Source organism: Rhineura floridana, chromosome 6 (genome assembly GCF_030035675.1).
Source record: "Rhineura floridana isolate rRhiFlo1 chromosome 6, rRhiFlo1.hap2, whole genome shotgun sequence".
NCBI lineage: Eukaryota > Metazoa > Chordata > Lepidosauria > Squamata > Rhineuridae > Rhineura > Rhineura floridana.
In genome coordinates, this window is record NC_084485.1 from 132,176,285 (window position 1) to 132,189,562 (window position 13,278).

A 13,278-nucleotide genomic window follows, 5' to 3' on the forward strand; every position below is an offset into this window, starting at 1 on the left:
TCCCCATTCCTGCTCTGAAGGCATCTATGCTATAGACAGAAACTACCAGACCAAACAGATACATGAATGGCCACATGGTCTATGGTACTTCCCTTGGCTGGTAGCTGCTTTCTTCTTCCAGCACCCAATGAACAGATTGTTCATTGGCCGAAAATATTAAAAATTCATATGCTAAGTCTTCCTATAGTCACTGCCTGATCACTGCTTTGCAACCCTGGTGTAGTCAGACATTTTAGCAGGTTCAAGGAGGGCTGAATTTCGGGGGTTGCATAACATATTCAGTCTATTAATGCCCTTCTCAGCTAAAGCAGGAGCAAAGTTGTTGCTGGTAATAATTATTTATGTGAAGATAATGCCTGCACACACTCCCACCTCCCTGCAAAAATCTGGCAGCGGTTGCTAATGACTAAGTGAGCTCCATTCCTCCTTCTCAGTTGCTCCTTAGCAATAGTGCTGAGTGGTGCAGTCTCCTCCTCTGTCACCATTGTGTCCAGTTATAATCCCTGAAAATCTGTGGTGTCTGTCTTTGATCATGCTTTTGAAAAAGAATTCTAAACTAATGTTCACAGTACCTGTAGCACTTTTTTGCACTGTAAATTATTTTTTATTCTTTAGCAAATATTTTATAATAATTATAATATATTTTATTTGCTCCTCAGTAAACAACCTAACAGTTTTCTCTAGAACCAAAGTTTCTTCAGCTGGTATTGAAAGGTTTTAACAGGGGGGTTTTTACCTGCAAGAATGGATTTAACAAGCATTTTATTTAGCTCTTTGTAAATACTTTATTAGCCATTTAACTAGAATAAATGACCTGACATTATAACTTAGCAAATCACAACTTCAATATATTTGCCTTTGTCATGTAACGTTAGCATACCATCTGGGAAGTCCTGGTGACAGAGCTGTAGATCCTTGCATGTTCGGGCTGGATTGTTCTGAGTACCCATTGGGTATTTCATGTGCTCAATGTCCTGCTTCAGAGAGTTAAGTGAGCCAAAGATTTCTTCCATGCCATCAGTGTAATCAAGGATGCTATCAGCTGCATCAGACAACATGGCATCTGAAGATCTTCTGGTCTTTTTGGGTGACTGGATCGGCAAAGGTTGAATAACCTCACCTGGAGGGCCCTGGGGAAAACAAAACCAATGACCATTTTCTTTGTTACATCTGTTAGAAAGTCACACACATAAAAATAAAGATTTGGTAGAAAGGGATTTTAAACTATTCGCCTGGATTCAGGGTGTGAAAACAACATCTTTGTAAAAACAAGACTGCCAATTGGAAGTCCATGCACCACAGAGGATCCTCTGAGGTTCTCTGCAGGGGATGGGCTTCCCCTCCCCCCTTTGGATTTTCAGCCCTGCAACGCTCCAAACTCAGGTTAAACAAAGGCAGCCACAAGGTTTGTCTCAGTTCTGGCCCTGTTAAGCCTTTGAAAACCAAGCACAGGAGGCTTCTGAGCCTCCACATTCCCTTGTTGTCAACAGCTTTGCATAGCCAGGGGAGAGCTGGTTTGAATTTGGACTAGCTCAGAAGTGAACTAAGCTAATGTCTGTCTTGTTTAAATAAATAGCACACCTTATTTTTGAGATAAAGTGGCTCACTCATTTGTACTTGTGGCCCACTAAGTTAAACATAGCCCACTAGCCATTCATTGTGGCATGACAACCTCTGTGTTTTTGCAGGCCTAAGCAGGCAGAAAGGAGCTGCTGCTGCTCTTTTTTAGCATTCTCTTTTTTGTTCTCAAAAGCTATCATACAGATACAAATGCAAGCCAAAATGAATAATTACAAATAGAACAGGAGCTGTAGTGAGCCACTGTTGGGCCTTTGTATATGACACATGATAGCTGGGTTGCATTTGGGTCACAGACTGGGCAACAGTCTTAGAGTTAGTGAGGCTACTTGCTGATTTGTATTTACAAATAAACAACACTTAAAAGTCAGCCCAGAGTCAATTCAGGCTATCAGAAAACCAGTGCGTCTTTTATTTCACACCAGGCAGATGTCTTGGTCTGGTTTTACTGCTGCAGTATTTAACTGTGAAGTATGTGTCTCGAGTGGGCTTGATCAAATATGCACCCAATGAAATATGAACACTGACAAATTCTCTATTACTGTAAATTATAAAAGCCAATTTGAATGTTTAGTTTAAAAAGTCAATAATTGGGGGGAGAAGTCTTATCAGATTTTAAACTTCACATGACAGCTGCACTTTTTAACAGTTCCCAGTGTTGAAGCAAAACTCTCACATATCCCTATGATTTGATGTATATCTAGCGCTGCATGTTCTCCATGCTAAAGCAATTAAAGTTCTGCAGCCAGGCAATCTTAGTTGCTCACAAATAAAATAAATAACTATTGGTGATCTATATGAATCATGTAAATTTGCATCATTTCCCTAATTCTACATAATTTATTTAACATTTTACTATGTTGCTAGTCATAGCAAGTAGCTATTAGATATACTTCCAACACTGAAAAACTTAATAAGCAACTGTTATAGCTTCTGAGACTTCAGCAGGAATTGTCCATGCACTTTTAAGCATATCTGTGCAATCATCAGGGCTCTCTCTCTCTCTTTCTTTTCACAATAAAATGTGAAATACCCAGGAAGTTCAATAGCACTATTTGCTATCTTTTTCAAGATCCTGCAGAATAACAGCATACCAGTAACCATATTGATCTGCGTGAGTGTACAAGTTCCCAATAGTCCATAATGCACTTTAACATGCATAAACACCTTGTAATAATTTCTGCTTCAATTTTTATTACAGAACATTGGCCCTCCATCTACATCCCACAGAGGTCAGTGGTAAATATCCCATTATTGTTTAACGGATGTGGTTTGCGCCCAATATTTAGCATAGCATACACAACATTTGTTAGGTAAGAAGCTGCTTGACTTACAGGAGGCCCAGGGGGACCAGGTAAGCCACCATCACCCTTCTGACCACCAGGACCCTATGAAAGAATGCAAAAGAAACACCATATTAGCAGGTTCTTTAAAGAAATAACTTCATAAATTCAGTTGGAACAAGGAACAGTAAACAATGCAAAAAACGAGATGAATTTGAGAGTGAAGTGACTTACTGTTGAACCTTTAGAGCCCTTGGGACCTTGAGGACCCTAAAAGAAAAACAACACATAGGTATCAGTAGGCAGTGTTGCCTTTGTCAAGGTGCAAATGCCAAAACTGATGGGCATGGAATGAGACATATTGGGTATAGCTACTTACAGGTAAGCCTGGCGGCCCAGGAGGACCAATTGGACCAGCAGGACCAGAAATTCCCTTGAAAAGAATGGGTACAAAGTCAAGTTATTCTGGGCCACTCTCTGTTGTTTATAGAACAACATAAAAGCTAAGAGCTTACTCTGGTGATACTATGCTCCAGTAAAGTTTAGACAACAAATGGAACTATTGAATGTATATCAAGCTAAGAACACAGGTTTTTTTTTTCATAATATGGATCAGTAATATTTTATCAAGGGTTGCACTAGAATGTAATACAGAAAGCTAGCACAAATTTGTTGACCAGTGTTAAGTGCAATTGTGGTAAACGACTGAAAAAATAAAGAGAACTCTTCAAAAGAGGTGTAGGGTTAGATTTGGTATGTTATTCTGATGAATAAGCCAGCGGGGTTTAAGCAACTGTAGATAAGAAAAAATAACACAGGCTCCCAATTACTAGAAAGTTGCTAATCAACAACTTTTGGGGGGGAGCAGGACTAACCCTACTGAAATGGTATGTGGTGCTCTATAATTGTTTTTGGAAGTAATATTTCAGTGGGTCTACTCTGAGCAGGACATAGCTGAAAGCAACCAAAGTTTTTTTTGTGTTGTCTTTGTTTTGCAAATACATTAAGAACATAAGAAGAGCCTGCTGGATCAGGCCAGTGGCCCATCTAGTCCAGCATCCTGTTCTCACAGTGGCCAACCAGGTGCCTGGGGGAAGCCCGCAAGCAGGACCCGAGTGCAAGAACACTCTCCCCTCCATTTGGGTAGGGCATGGAATGCACATGGGGGCGAAGAGGCGGGGAGTTCTGTTGCACAAGCGGATATCCTTGCACTGACAGAATAGTTACTTAGCGCCACATTGGATACAACCAAATATATCCAACATCAAAACCCTTCTTGTTAATGTTAGGATTACAAGAAATAAAAACTTTGTAGGCAAGTTCAAGAGATCCATGGGATACAGTTATCCCTTCAGCCTCTGGATGAAATGGACGAGGAAGAGTGCTTCCTTTGAGGGTGGAGGGAAGAGAGCTACCCACTTTTGCTGCTAGACTGTCCTTCATGTTCTTGAATGGACAGATGGGCTTGTGTTCAAGGTGCAGAGCTGGCCAGGCAGGAATCTCCCCCAAATTGTTTTTTTTAAGTGTTTTTAAATTTGTATATTTGTTTTTAATGTTTTTAATTGTTGTAAACCACCCAGAGAGCTTCGGCTATAGGGCAGTATACAAATGTAATAAACAATAATAACAATCCCAAACAGTTGAAGCTATCAGGATTATTTCTTTCTGTTGATCCTCTGATTTTAGTAGTATAAGTGGAAATGTGCACAGAAGACTCCTTGGCCACTTTGTCATTGATCAACACTGACACCTGAACTCCTCTACATGGTGATTTTCTTGTACTTCAAACAAATCCCTCACCAGATTGATAATTTCAGTATCTGGCAAATACCCAACAGAGAAGGTCCACTTTAGTTCTACCAGCTCAGCTAATCTATGACAGAGTTCCATGTTCCACATAGGTGCTCCTCTACCTAATTAATTAGCTCACCAGTAACCTAATACAGTGAAAATTATTCTATTCTGATAGTTGATGCAGAGCATTGTCAAGGTGTTTTTGAAATATGAATAAAGAAATGCCATCACCACACCCTATCTCGAAGTTCTAAAGGGCCAACTGATAGCACAAATCCTGAGTGGAATAATGCTTCTTTAAGCCTCTGGTCTTTGGCTACGTGTTCTTGTGCCACCAACTTCCACAATGAACTTCCTAACCAGAGGCTGGAGTCAACAACCTATAGATCTATATCTATAAAAATAGCATCTCCTGTTGGTATGAGCATCTCCTATTGGTATGGAAGTAGCCTCATTTGAATGAAATTAAAAGAAATTAAAAGAAATTAAAAGAAGACAACCAAGGACACAATCTAAAATGAAGTTCTATGCAAGCTCTGCTGAAATGAAAAGGAGCCGAGCTGCCCAAGAGTATTTCTATGGACATTGGGGGGGGGGGTTAGCTCACTAATAAAATATAGGAGCTCACATTTCCAGTATGCAATTACATAAAGAATTTCCATTGTTAGATCAGACTGTAGTTCTACCATTCATATGCCATCACAAGTCTTAGTTTCCCAGTCTAATAAGCCTAAGTCCTATGCAAAAAGTTGATAGTTTGGAGAGAGGCTTGACAGTGAAAATGAATGGAGCCGATAAGCTTGTGTGTGTGCATGTCTCTGTGTGTTTTACTAACTGCATCTCCTTTTGGTCCAGTGGATCCCTGTGAGCCAGGCAGACCCCTGTCACCCTTTTCTCCCTGCTCCCCTGGAGGTCCAATCAGACCAATCAAACCAGGATGTCCCTAGGAAAACAAAAACAAAATATAAGATTACAGTTATAATAAAAAGGCTGAATGGACAATATCAAATTAAAAATAATTACATTACAAGAAAACGATGCATGAAATAGTTTTTGTGAGGGCTGCATACAAAAGACATATTTTCACGTACCTTTTCACCCTTGGAACCTGGATCTCCTTTCAGTCCAGGCAAACCAGGTGGACCCTATGGATATCAAGGAAAATAATGTTACATGGAGACATTCATTTTCGAATTCATGATATTTACCTGAACCATGAAAGGCCATACAGTGCAGTCATAATCACATCTTACAGCATTCAGCAGGTGATGTCAGTACACGCACCACAGGGCAAAAAGACAACCTTTACAATCTGCCCTTACAATCAGCTTATCAGAGTAGATCATTGCACCAATGGTAGACATAATTTTGACCCCACCTTAAATGACATTTAAAGTTCCCTGTGTGGTACTGAAGAGGCTCACTGATGCATGAGCTGTTTAAATAAGTTTTCTGATATATTAACATATGTTGCTATTCTCTTCATTTTGCTTTTGAACAGTTTCATTCGACCAGCACCAGGATGTGTGGGGTGCCTGAGAGCAACATCCAGCATATGATTGGTGCTGTCATCTCTGACAATGATGATCACTTGGAATCTAGCTGCAAACATTCCCCTGGTATCCCCTCCAACAGGTGATCAGCATTGTTGGATGACAGCACTGATAAAATGTTTATCAAGGAAGGAGATTGGATCTGTGGCCTACACTCTTCCTGCCCCTTGCAATAGGTTCACTGTAAAAACTAGCGGTGGGCCCAATGAGAACTTTCAACTCAACATTTGGGAGCAGGAACAGGAGACCCTGGAATGGCGTCAATGGATGGGGGGTTGGGGAGAAGCAAAGTTCACCACAAGATTCAGGGCTCTTGCTATTGTGGTGGTGGCACAAGGCTCTTTTTTCTTTCTTTTTAAAAACTATTTTTGTGCTGCCCAGTAGAGGGAAAGCTTTTGGCAACGGCTTTTTGGCAGTAGTCACAACTTTGGAGGGGTGTGCCATTGCCTTCCCCATAACACTAAATTATGGCATAGCATTGCCCCCAGGAATTGTGGGGTGGTAGGAGTAGAATAGTGGCCACATTATGTTGTAGGATTCTAGCTCCCATCATCCCTGATCATGGTGGCTAAGGCTGACAGCAGGTGAAGTCTTCAAATCTTTTCCAACCTGCAGAAAGATACTAGTGATGTTATTTGTACAGAATAATTTTGGGAAAAGCCATACTGGTCTATTGAGGGACAAATTTAGCCAGAGAAAGATATCAGTTTATTTACATTGACTAAGCTGCAATCCTAAGCACTCTTATAAGAGTGTAAGCCTCACTTAACAATTCCTTGAGCGCATGCTTGTGAAGATTTGAGGGGCTGGGGATAGGGGTTTGAAGTGACTCAGGCTGCAATCCTGAATTCAGTCAGACTTACTTCAAAGTAAACATAGACAGGGGCTCTCAGTATATTCTGACTGCTGGTTGCCTGCTGGCGGCAGACATCTGTGAAATCACAGTATGGTTAGGAATTATAAGTGACCCTTTCAACCAAGTGCAGATTGAAAAGAGGCCTAACTCTTCATGTGCAAAAACATTATTCAGTGTGTATCTTTTCTGTTTCTTCTTTAGGATATTATTAGATGCAGAAAGCCCAGGCAAATACATAATTCATGGACAAAAAGTGAAATGGCAGTGGTACAGGCTCTTTTTTAAAGGCGTCTGAGATGCAGAACACAATTTTCACCTGCAGCATGTTCTGTCCTCCTACTTTATCTAAGGTTTGGTATTCTCCTCACAAATGCAGTCGATTGGATATAACATGGAGTCAGCATCCACACCAAAGTTAAATCCAAAGTTTACCTTTTCATGAATATATAACTAACTAATAATACTTCTCCCCTTGCCTTTTCTATCTCAGCTTCCACATTATGAAAACCCCATGGTCTCTTTCTCTCCTTTACAATACCTTTCCAAAGCACAATCAGGCAAGCATATATATGAGATATATAATCATGTGGCTCTCCCTGTCCCCAGTTCCCTCAGAGATACCAAAATACCTGAATGAGAGAACTAGATGTGAGAGCCAGTTCAGCCATAACTTTTGTTTGCACAGATTCAGAAGCAGGAGTCACATTGCAAATGAGATCTGCATCTTCAGATTTTGCATATTACTTAAAGTGTGATGTTAAAACATGTTCCGGGACATGGCTTGGATCCTAAGGTAAGTTAAATTAAGGAAGTTCAGTTAGGTTTACCCATCCCATTCTCTTGCCTGCAGCCACCTGTCCTCCGAAAATGGGTCTGGGAGGTATCCTGAACAAGGTGGGCTGCTGAAGGGAGGGGGAAAAAAAGGAAGAATAAGTTAACTTTTCTTAGGATCAAAGCTATTCTCTAAATGAACAGATATCCAAGATATCCAAAATGATATTCAAGTTCTCTTGGCTTTAATTTCATTCAAGACATGTAGTGAGGATCAAATTCAAGTTCAGGGAAAGGAGATGAAGGCTGTAGTCCTACATAACGCTTGTCACAGTGAACTCAATAGGGCATGCTTCCGAGTATACATACACCTACCTGGGCACAATCAGTCAAGAAGTTCTGTGAAAGCTTGGACAAGAGAACCTCCTAGTAGATTTTGCAGCAAATGTCCAAATGTTTGCAACCTTGCATTTGAGATGTAGAAAGGATGCTGCACTGAATAATGTTGACTTTGGAAATAACCTTGGATTTATTCTTTTAAAAGGAGGTACAGTAAGGATCCTGAGCATGTAACACTCTACAATAGTGATGGACTGACTTCCTGGTATGCATGCCCTGACCTTTGAAACAGATTCCAGAACAGTTGTCAGGCCTGTAATAATAACACTGAATCTGTGCCTTTGATGGTGTCTTTCATCTCTGCTGCAAACCAAATAGGATTGGCTGGTGGAAGTAAAAGGCTTCCCTTCCTCCATCCCTGCTTAGCTTTATGCCCATTTATTAATGGTTCAGAATCTTTGCCCTTTGTATCTCATCACCCAAGCAGCTGCCAGTGATTAGCACTGCATATGATGCTGCTGCCTCTATCATTACTATTCGTTACCTGTTTTGGTTATGTTTTCAGAACACCCCCTTCCCCACTAGGCTTTTCCCGATTGTTAAAGCTGGACACTGTCTTCTGTATATTAGAATGATTTATTGCATTTTTGTATTTTTACTGCTGTTCTTAGTAGTTTGTACTAGTGGTTTTATTGCATATTTTTGTAATATTTTTGTTTTTTTAATTTGCTGTACATTGCTTAGAAATATTTTATACATCGTGGTATAGAAATGGTATTAGATAAATAAAATAAAAATAAAGGCCTAAAGTGGCAAGGGAACATGCCTTCGTTGTGCACTAGTTCTTGATGCACATGTGCAGAGGCTTCTAACATGATGTCACATGGTGCCATGATGTCACGGTGCCATGTGGTGCAGGATAGACTTCTGCAAATCTGAGCTGACTAGAGAAGCTAATAGCATGGCTCCATGAATTGCAAGGTCCTGACAAATCTGGCGAGAGTTTCTGGTAAATGCTGGGTTCAGTTTGGATCCAATTCTATGTCAACTACAGCTACAAAACCCAGCAGAAATGCTAATTTGGCCTGTAGTTTGGCAGCAGCCCTAATGCCTGGTGCATTATGAAGGACTCATCCTTTTAGAAAAATCCCCACAAGGAACGGTACTCACCATGGGTCCTGGTGGGCCATCCTGACCTGGTGCTCCAGGCAGACCTTGTTCTCCCTATAGGAAAGAGACAAATTAGGATTCTTTGCTAACAGCATACTATGGAACACAAGAAGTGAGAGGCGTTTAAGTGTTGGTCAATGCACTCACCACAGGACCAGGAATGCCTCGGAGTCCTTCTGGGCCAGGTTTTCCTGCAGGGCCCTGTGGTCCAACTGGGCCTGTTTTCCCTGGAGCACCTTCTGAACCAGGTTCCCCCTATAAAACATACATCAGCTGAACAAAGCAACTTCAATGGATTGTTTGGCCATTGACTTCATAGATGAAGAAAGAGGTTGTGAAGAGTTCTTCATTTAGTAAAGGAATTGGTCATCCTGTGATCTCATGTGTTCAGGATGCAACGTACTGACAACGATCCTTTCCCAATTTCTCAGAAAACTCTGCCCTAGATACGCTTGATGGCCTCAAATGCATCAGGGAAGAAGCCATGTTGCATGCCCATTGTTTAAGTTCCACTTAATGAGCATCTTTCTTACTAGCATGCCTAATCCTAGGTGTGGACTGAAAGTGAACACCATCAGTCAGCTGTCAATCTTTATTTTGTTGCTGTGGCACAGAACTCTGTTTCTCGTGTGATAACTGAAACACAGCATGGAATACAGATATAATGCACATAACTTTCTTATCATGCCGACACACTGCCCACTAATAAGGGGCAAGCTGATAGAGTAATCATGCTGTTGCTTGACAAATGAGCAGCTCATCTTTTCATATGCATTGGCCCTCAGTGCATTTAGATTAGTAAGTAAGTAAATAAGTAAATTAACTTTTATGCTTGTTTTAGGAAGCTAGGGGTACAAGCGAAGATTATTAAAAGAGAGGCAATTCCTCTGCAGCTAACACCAACCACAGCAAGTGCTCTGGAGGAAGAAACAACATGCTATTTCTGTAGCATAAAACACATCAATGTTACCTTTGCTCCCTTTTCGCCTTGCCTTCCTTCCGCACCAGCTGCTCCTGGAGGCCCCTGTCACAATAGGGCAAATGTTATGCATGTGCGATACATGTTTTAAATATACATCAAATTGAAGAAAAGTATGATCAGAAGACTTCTTTAGATTGTCTAAAATGTCAGAGGAATAAAAATAAGAAAATAATCAACTACAAAAACTGAGCTGGTTGTTTTGCTTTGACTGTCCTGCAAAAAAGCCATGGTTCAAATGTTGTTGGAAGTTCAAAGGCTTGATACATTTAGAAAAGCATCTATCTGTAAATGTTTCACATCCAATTTTCCATTAAAAAAACACCGCCAAATAAATAATAATAAATAAACTTTAATTTATAGGCCGCCTATCTAGCCCATGGCTACTCTAGGCGGCGTACAATAAAACGTAATAAAATACAATGACAATATAGCCAGTACAGTACAGTAAGAATTACAGTATTTAGTAGATCGTTCGTATTACAGTTCCAGAACTAATTCATCTTGGAAGTCTCAAGGATCGTAAAGGCCTGATGAAAAAGCCACGTTTTCAGGCCCCGTCGAAATACGTCTAGGGAAGGGGCATGTCGAAGATCTATTGGGAGGGAGTTCCAAATCGTGGGGGCCGCCACAGAAAAAGCCCTCTCCCGAGTCCTCACCAACCTAACTACCTTAGTCGGCGGAACTGAGAGAAGGCCCTGAGTGGCAGATCTTGTAGGGCGGCATACTTTATGACGTTGGAGGCGCTCCTTCAGGTATACTGGGCCGGAACCGTATAGGGCTTTAAAGGTTAATACCAACACCTTGAATTGAGCCCGGAATACAACTGGAAGCCAGTGAAGATTGTATAACACTGGGGTAATATGATCATAACGGCGGCTATTCGTAAGTAAACGAGCCGCCGTGTTTTGTACCAGTTTTAATTTCCGGACTGTTTTCAAGGGTAACCCCACGTAGAGCGCATTGCAATAGTCTAAACTAAGCCAAAGTGGTTTACAGTAAAAACACATAATAAAGAAAAACATAACATGAGAACAGATTACAACACTACCATCATCATCATCATCATAGATCTCAAGGAAGGTTACACTTCAGTCAAAACAACCATAATCCACAAATTTAGATGAAAGAGCAGTTAAAACAAGCATAAAATAAGTCATAAAAACTCCACAGAGCCTGCCTTGGACCTCATTGCAGTGGCAAACTAAAATCCTTCAAAGGCTTGGGCATACAGCTAAGTTTTTTACTTGGTGTTGAAGTGCTAGTCATGCTTTGAAAGGGAGGGCATTCCATAATCAGGGTGCCACATGGAGAAGGTTGTTTCACATCACCACATGATGTACCTTGCATAGTGGCGGGACCATGAGAAAGGCCTCCCTTCCAAAACTACGAGCCTTAGCAGGCTAATAGTAGGAGAGGTTTTTGCTTGAGACTTGGGTCTCAAGTTGTTTAGGGCTTTAAATGTTAATACCTGAACATTAAATCCATGTAAGTACCATCAAGAGCGCCACTGATTCTAGGGTGAGAAGACCCTACATGATCCTAGTGAAATTAATATTGGGACCCACAAAGTAGGAACATCAGGCCTGCAGAGCATGGGCTCTTGGGTTCCCCTTATTACATGTTCCTAAATCAGAAAGCTGGGATTGACTGAGGCTTGTTGTATGCTCAATGGCAAAGCCCAGCAAACAAATGAGGGTACAGATAATCCAGATCTCCTGAGCATGTGTTTTCCTGATCTGCAGCACCTACTGAAAACAGCTCCATATAAGCTTGCCCATGAAACAGAAAACTTGCCCCAACATTGCAGTCAATGGAAAAGCCTATGCTCACCCAAAACTCCAGATTCACAATGGGTTGTCTATAGAATTTTGGACTGATTTTAGTAAACACACCGCCCATTCTAATTGTGGTTGCTTATCAAAAGCAATAGGGCAATCCCTAATAAATTGGATTAGAATAATAGAATCATAGAATTGTAGAGTTGGAAGAAGCAGTGTACTCTTAAAAATGTGAAGTTAATGAGTTCTTTTACTACACAGTACCCACTAGAAGCAAGCTTGTAGTATGGTTAACACCAACTCTCTTCCAGTGGGAGAAGCCATGGAAAAAGTCATAATAACTATAAATATGTTTCTTGCATAATCTAGGAATGCAGCTGCAACATTAATTAGCAGAACTTAAGAACACTGATCGCTAAATTATAAGTACAATGAATCATGATTGCTAAACAAAAGGGGTGCATTCGTTATCAAACAGTGCCAATCCTGCATGGAATGCAAAGTAGGTAAATGAACAGCTCTTATTAACACACTATGATTGCCAACATTCCACAGATGGTGCTTCTACAAAGGAAAAATGACTAATTGTTATTTATCTTGCTTTCCTAGATGGTTTTGTAGTATTGTAGAATTTTCCTTTTTAACGGGCACAAAAGATCTCATCAACAAGAACATGGAATTAATGTATAAGTCTCCTATCCCCAGGCTCTGATCAAGCTGTAGTGAAAGATTGCTGGGCGACCCTGGGCTAGTCACTCTGTCTCTGTCACGCATAGGGTTGCTGTGAGGAAAAAATGGGAGGCAAAGAACGTGAGCTCCTTGGAGGAAGGGTGGGATAAAAATGTGATAATAAATAAATAAATAACAATAGTCAAACAACCAGTCTTGCTAATAACTAATGTCCTCCAATGTGCACTGTCACCTGCATCAAAAGATGCATCCTGTCACTTCAATGGGATATTTCCATGTGAATCCAGATGTGCATGGATAATTCCCATGGGAAGCCATTTGCCCATTGCAAAGGGCTGCTTACACGTCTGGTTTTCTTTTGCTGGACTGAGGCCCAGGTTTATTGCATATTTATTATTTCATCTTACACTTTGATGTGGGTGCATTTATCAAATGCAAATGTTACATGAGTCGACAAAGTGGGCAGTGGCAACTTTTCTCATTC

The 13,278-nt window shown here is 40.7% G+C and overlaps 1 protein-coding gene across 1 annotated transcript in view; it reads right to left on the reverse strand.

Annotated features, from left to right (window-relative positions):
• The window catches only part of COL11A1 (collagen type XI alpha 1 chain), a 352,651-nt gene that overhangs the window by 13,598 nt on the left and 325,775 nt on the right, over nucleotides 1–13,278 (reverse strand). Inside the window, exons 55-63 of the mRNA XM_061633852.1 lie at nucleotides 10,315–10,368; nucleotides 9,492–9,599; nucleotides 9,345–9,398; nucleotides 5,747–5,800; nucleotides 5,491–5,598; nucleotides 3,241–3,294; nucleotides 3,096–3,131; nucleotides 2,913–2,966; nucleotides 881–1,130 (exon numbers count right to left, since the gene is read on the reverse strand). Of these exons, the coding sequence (XP_061489836.1) occupies nucleotides 881–1,130; nucleotides 2,913–2,966; nucleotides 3,096–3,131; nucleotides 3,241–3,294; nucleotides 5,491–5,598; nucleotides 5,747–5,800; nucleotides 9,345–9,398; nucleotides 9,492–9,599; nucleotides 10,315–10,368 (772 nt within the window). The remainder of the gene's footprint in view (nucleotides 1–880; nucleotides 1,131–2,912; nucleotides 2,967–3,095; nucleotides 3,132–3,240; nucleotides 3,295–5,490; nucleotides 5,599–5,746; nucleotides 5,801–9,344; nucleotides 9,399–9,491; nucleotides 9,600–10,314; nucleotides 10,369–13,278) is intronic.